Source organism: Pinus tabuliformis, chromosome 4_2 (assembly GCF_031772625.1).
Source record: "Pinus tabuliformis cultivar Carrire ecotype Pingquan chromosome 4_2, CPIR1, whole genome shotgun sequence".
Lineage (NCBI taxonomy): Eukaryota > Viridiplantae > Streptophyta > Pinopsida > Pinales > Pinaceae > Pinus > Pinus tabuliformis.
Window position 1 is genome coordinate 624,039,014 of NC_142304.1, and position 6,545 is coordinate 624,045,558.

The window sequence follows — 6,545 nt, forward strand, 5'->3', positions numbered from 1 at the left end:
TAGGGTTCTGAGAAAAGCTTCAACGACGCAGACTGCACAGTACTGGATCTATTCACAGGCCTGACCAAAACACTTGTTTAGTAACAGCGTTGCAGGGTACTAGAGTAGCACAATGGAATCTCCTTAGGGGAGGGCGTCAGAGCCCTCCCCCAAAGCAAATACCTCGCAGCACGGTCCTGAGCAGGCATTTGTCTTTGGATCTGTCGATAAGGAGGTAATGAACAAAGAGAACGGGCAACAGCACGGAAACAAGGAGATAGGCGGTCGGAAGGACAAAGCTAGCGTCACACAAGATAGAGAGGAAAAACCAGAAGAAGTTCCGAAAGTCTCCTCAATAACATGCAAGCCTATAGCTAAAGAACGGTCCAGAATAGAGCTGCTGGGACATAAGATTGACAAGCAAATCGAATACATGAGGGATCATGCCCTTATTGGGAAGTTTATAGGGTTTTGGCCGACAGAAAAAGCCTTATATGGATGGATTGCGGTGAAGTGGAAACCCAAAGGAGATGTTACTCTGCAGCTAGGGCCGAAAGGCTTCTTTACTGTGATTTTCTTCTGTCTTGAGGAAAAATACAAAATTTTGGGAGCAGGGCCCTACTTTTTTAACTCAGCGGGTCTGTATTTGAGGGAATGGATACCAAGATTTAACCCGGATAAGGAAGATCTCACATGGGCGCCAGTCTGGATCAGAATGTACTCACTTCCAGATGAATATTGGGATGAGGACATTCTCAAAGATATAGGAAATGGATTGGGGGAATACATCAGGGTGGCAGAAGAAACAAAAATGCGCAGATACACTTCTTATGCCTGCATCTGCGTCTTCATGCGCCTGAACGAAGCTTTGCCAGAATCGGTAAGTCTCTCTCACCGTGACGAAGAATGGATTCAACCTCTGGACTATGAGCATGTCCCCTTTCGTTGTAGAAAATGCCATGCTCTTGGGCATCTATTCCGGGACTGTCCTCTGAATGCCAAAGCCAATACTCCTGATCCCTCAGAAACCCTAACCCAGGATGGCTTCACCAAAGCCCCTAGCCGAAAGCGAGTGCACAAAAAACCCACAAATGAGAATAAGCCCCAACAAAATAATACCCATGGCCTAGCTACAAAGAACAGTTTTGAAATTCTTACTCAGACCTCTGATGAGCAACCCCCGATCTCTGAGACTAGCCCTGCTCCTCCTTCTTCCTCCTCCCATGCCCCTCCTACAGCTTCCCCCTCCAAACTTCAAACCCCCATTGTCATTCCAGCAAACATCAAAGAAGGAAAAAATGAGTCGGCAAGGAAATACAAGGATATGGAAATCGATGGAAAGCTAGACCCCCTTCAAAGCTCAGAGATTAATATGGAAGGAAGCAGCCAAGTGCAACAAATGGAAGAAGAACCAGAAAGCATAGATCTGAACGGCCTAGACATTCTAGAACTAGAACTAGCATGCAAAAAGAAAGCATACGACAGTATACCAGAGACTCAACTCAACAAGCTGGAAGTGGTCATTTCAAGGGCCTATCAACAGCAACAACTAGGTATACAGCCAGGAAGCCATTGGGATGGAAGCCTTCCCCCAAAAGACACCAAAAAGAGAGGAAGAAGAACGGATCTTCAGCGAACGATCGAGATTGGGAAAATCCTGGTAGACTCAGGCAGGTATGCTAAATTGACGAAGTACTATAAACCCTCTATTAATAGTTGAACCATGAAGCTAGTATCATGGAACCTAAGAGGGCTCAATAGCCCAGGAAAACTCAGAATGTTAAAAAACATGATTAAAATGGAAAAGCTACAACTATGCTTTCTCCAGGAAACCAAATGTAACAGCTCTACATTAGGCAGCATTCTCTCCAAAGCATGGCCAGGTTGTCGATCGGTAGCGGTGGATGCCTCTGGAGCTTCAGGAGGGCTTGCTATAGCATGGAACACACAAGCGTTAACTCTTTCAGATTTTCACGCTTCTCATCACCTCATCCAGGCAGCCTTCCACATTCTAGGCACGAATATTCATGGAAACCTATCAAATGTATATTTCCCGCAGGATACAGGAAGCAAAATTGCACTTCTCGACACCATAGAAGCTTTGAACAACAACAGGAGGCACCCGCTCTGGATTATTGGAGGGGATTTTAACATGATTACCAAGCTAGAGGAGAAGATCGGGGGGAGAAATAGAATGGAACAAGAAAATGCCCATTTCAAGGATTTCATTCAGAATACCTCTCTCATAGATATGCCTTTTTGTAACGGCACTTTTACATGGAGCAATCGAAGGGCAGGTAAGCATCAAATTGCATCCAGACTGGATCGCTTCCTCGTATCAGATAACACGGTTCATCTCAGAGGAGACATTTCAGCTGCTATACTTCCTCATACAGGTTCGGATCACTGGCCGATTGCCCTCCAATGGCAAAGACCAGGCGACCTGACCAGAAGACCCTTCCGCTTCGAAGAGTTCTGGCTCTCACATCCCTCATTTAAAGACTTTGTCAAAACTACATGGACATCCTTCATCCCGCCAGAAGGGTCCAAGATGTATCAGTTCCAACAGAAGCTCAGGTTTTTAAAAAATCACCTAAAGCGTTGGAATAGGGAGACCTTTGGAAACATCTTTAAAGCGCAACAAGACCTAAACAAGGAACTGACGGAACTCCAACAAAAGATAACCACAGAGGGGCACACTGAGGTAACTCTGGAACAGGAACGACGCATCCACAGCCAACTTGAGGAAAGGAGGAAGCAGGAGGAAATATATTGGAAGCAAAAATCCAGAATCAGATGGCTGAAGGAAGGTGAGCGAAATACCAAATTCTTCCACAGAACCACTGTTCAACGAAGAATGCACAACAGCATCCCTTTCATTCAAAAACAAGGGGGGGCAAAAGTAGAGAAGCATGAGGAAATTGAGGAGGAATTCCTTAATCACTTCAATCATGTCCATCAAGAGCCTGAAGGAGACAGGCGACCTGCAATTGAAAGAATAACCAACAATGTGCCAAAGCTCATCACGGAGGAACATAATGAGCTTCTCCTTCGCCCTATTCTGTCTCAGGAGGTGGATGAGGCAATGTCCCAGCTTAAGGAAGGAAAAGCCCCTGGCTCAGATGGATTCACCACTACGTTCTTTCACACCTTCTGGGAGCTGATAAAACTGGAGGTCTGGCAAATTGTAAATGAATCAAGAGCTCTCCATTGGCTGCTTCCCTCTCTCAATTCTACCTTCATTGCCCTTATCCCTAAAGAGGAGGATTCAATCACCCCTGACAAATATAGGCCGATTGCTCTCTGCAACGTCATTTACAAAGTCATATCTAAAGTTATTGCAAACCGGTTAAAGCCCCTCTTGCCTCTGCTCATCTCTCCGGAACAGTCGGGGTACGTGGAAGGGAGACAGATCATGGATGGCATTCTCCTCACGCACGAGATAATACACTCCCTCAAGCAAACAAAGCAGGCAGGTATGATTCTCAAACTGGATCTCTCTAAGGCTTTTGATAAACTCAGCTAGACTTACATTCAGCAAATGCTAATGGCCTTTGGATTTTGTTCTATGTGGATCCGCTGGATCATGAGTCTAATTACATCCACACACTTCTCCATCCTAGTGAACGGAATCCCCTCCCGCCCCTTCAAACCATCCTGAGGAATCACGCAAGGTGACCCCCTATCCCCCTTCCTCTTTGTTCTAATGGCTGAAGGTCTAGGTCGTCACATCAAACACGCCCTCCACTCTCATCAGCTCAAAGGCCTCTCTATTCACAACACCCCTGCAACCTCTCATCAACAGTTTGTTGATGACACCATGCTATTTGGCTACCCTTCTGTCCAGGAAGCCTCCTGCTTCAAAACCCTGCTCAATGATTTCTCTGAAGCTTCAGGCACTAGTGTCAATAGCTCCAAATCGCAGATCTTTTTCTTTCACACTCCTCCATCTCTCAAGACAGCGGTTGCTCGTATCCTGCGATTTCCCACTGCTACCCTCCCCTCCAAATACCTTGGAGCCCCCCTCACTGCTTCAGCCATAAAGCATTCCTCTTGGCGAACTCTCATTGAGAAGCTCGAATCCCGTCTTAACCTTTGGACATACAGAACTTTGAATTTGGCCAGTCGTGTGGTGCTCATTAAGTCAGTCCTTCAGGCAATGCCACTTTATCTGTTCTCAATCCTAGCAGCACTGAAATGGGTTTTAAAAAGAATCAGGAATCTTCAGCGTGGCTTCCTATGGGGCATCTCGGCAACTAACCGTAAATGGGCTCTTGTAAAATGGACCACCGTCTGCACGCCCAAAGATAAAGGGGGCATTGGGCTGAGAGACCCAGAGCATAGCAACTCCATTATGAGCGTCAAAATTTGGTGGCAATGGGTCACTAACCCAGAAAAACCTTGGGTCAAAATCTGGACAGCCAAATATGCCAATAACAGACCTCAGGAAGAGCTCATCAGGTTCACTTCCAATGACAAAGGCTCACTAATCTGGAATGCAGCCAAACAGCACTTCCAGTTAATTCAGCAGCACAGTTTCTGGGAAGTGAGGGACGGCAAAATGGCAAGATTCTGGACAGATGCATGGAACCAGATGCCAAAGCTCAGCCGCGTTCTTCATCCATCTCCGGAATTCAATAGGCAGGAGCAGCAGCAAGAAAAGATCCGACAGTTTTGGATGCAGGAAACGGAGCACGGATTCAGGAAATGGAAACAGGGTAATCAGTTAATCAATAACACAAACCTTCGGGATGCTGAGGAGCTGGAGAAGGAGTTATGGAAAAGAAGCATTAGACATGACGAAGGCAGTGACATTCTTCGATGGGGATACCAACCAAAAGGTGCCTTTACCACATCAGAGGCTTACAAGATCGTATGCAATATCACTACCCCTTCTGACCCAATCTGGAGCAAAATCTGGGGTCTCGGATCCTGGCCCAAAGTCTCTTATTTCCTATGGTTGGTAGGACATAAAAGAATCCTCACTTGGGACAAACTAAGGAGCAGAAACTTTCATGGTCCATCCATTTGTCATAATTGCAATCATAATGAGGAAACTCTCCAACACCTCCTGGACACCTGCCCCCTAGCCAATCAGCTATGGGAAAAGGCGAGCTTTAGATGTCAAAGAAGATGTAGAATGGAGAATGACATAACCAACTCCTTAAGACACTGGCCACAGAATCCTTATAAAAGCGAGCTTCTCAACTGTTTGTGGAACATAATCCCAGGGCTCATCCTCTGGAGCATCTGGAAGGAAAGGAACAAACGCATATTCAAAAACCAACGCTCTCCGATCGAAGATATATGGAATAGGCTTTGTGGGAATCTCAAAGAAACGCTGATGCTCCGATCTTGGACACAGGAGGATCTTCCTTCTCTAAACAATGAGAAAGGCATTCTAGACAATTGGCAATTGCATCTACCTCAGGGACTACACAAGAACGGCCCTTCCAAAAGCAGCATCATAAACAAGGGCACATGGACCGTTCCCCCTAAGAATTCCTATAAGCTCAATTTCGATGGTGCCTCCAAAGGCAATCCTGGAATGGCCGGCTTTGGAGGAATTCTGAGGAATCATGAAGGCACTCCCCTGCAGATATACTTTGGAAACATAGGGTGGGATACCAACAACTCAGCTGAGCTAGAGGGACTTTGGCAAGGGCTCCTTCTCGCTTGGAATCTCAACCTTCAACCCCTAGTCATGGAAGGTGACTCCCAGATCCTTATAAACATGGCCAAGCGCCTCCAGAATGGATCTCAAGCAAGGAAAATCGCCGCCAGCTGGAGGCTCGAAGCAAGGCTGGAGGCCATTGAACAAGCACTCCGCAGCAACAGGGCCATCTCCTTCAATCATATAAAAAGGGAAGGCAACAAGGTTGCTGACCTCCTGGCCAACATAGGGGTGGAAAACGAGAATACCCTTCTCACAGGAAACACGACTATTATACCAAATAATGTCCAGGCTCAGGAATGCGCTAGCCTGGTCCAAAGCGATGCTGCTTCCCCGGATGCGGGTGACAAGACGCGTGGTAATGAGGAGCCACATGCTAGCCATGTGCTGCCTCAAGCTTAAGGCAGGCAATTGATACGATGATCGCCGCCAAGGAATAAAAGCATGGGAGAACAACAGAAGCAATTCAATGCTCTGTCCGGTTTACTGGTGCGACTGCAGCTAGCAGTTATGGCGAACAGGACTCGAGGTGGTGATGAAGAGGTTAAAAAAGGTGGTGGGTCGGCTCTCCATGCGCTGGTTCACGCTCAGTATTTGGTTTTCGGAGTTCAGGCTCTTGCCTGGTCTATGGTTTTCCAGGCAATAGCTCTTGCTGTCAAAGCCATCTTCCTGTCTGTTGGGTGCCGTCTCAAGTCTGAAAAGCCTATTGGGTGTCGTCTCAAGTCTGTTGGGTGTCGTCTCAAGTCTGAAAAGCTATCCTATTCCGCATTTCTCCATAGCCCCGGTGCTCTTGCAAAGATGGTTAGGCCTCGAGAGCGATTGCTCAGCCGTCGAGGTTCTGCCCGGGGAGGGCCTTCACGTCCTCTAGTCGATGTGTCCCAATCCCACTATT

At 46.9% G+C, this 6,545-nt stretch overlaps 1 protein-coding gene across 1 annotated transcript; it reads left to right on the forward strand.

Annotated features, from left to right (window-relative positions):
* The first annotated feature begins 217 nt into the window (after positions 1-217).
* LOC149170892 (uncharacterized) lies at positions 218-6,055 on the forward strand. Its single transcript, XM_089425765.1, has 3 exons — positions 218-1,653; positions 1,825-3,455; positions 3,696-6,055. The coding sequence occupies exons 1-3, from the start codon at positions 218-220 to the stop codon at positions 6,053-6,055; spliced, it is 5,427 nt and encodes a 1,808-aa protein (XP_089281891.1).
* The last annotated feature ends 490 nt before the right edge of the window (positions 6,056-6,545 follow it).

Excerpts from the sequence above, each read along its gene's own strand:
- LOC149170892 (XM_089425765.1), top strand. The coding sequence starts at position 218 with ATGAACAAAGAGAACGGGCAACAGCACGGAAACAAGGAGATAGGCGGT. Across the intron at positions 1,654-1,824 it reads ATCCTGGTAGACTCAGGCAG|CTCTACATTAGGCAGCATTC; the intron begins GTATGCTAAATT and ends CAAATGTAACAG. Across the intron at positions 3,456-3,695 it reads CAAGCAAACAAAGCAGGCAG|GTCTAGGTCGTCACATCAAA; the intron begins GTATGATTCTCA and ends TAATGGCTGAAG.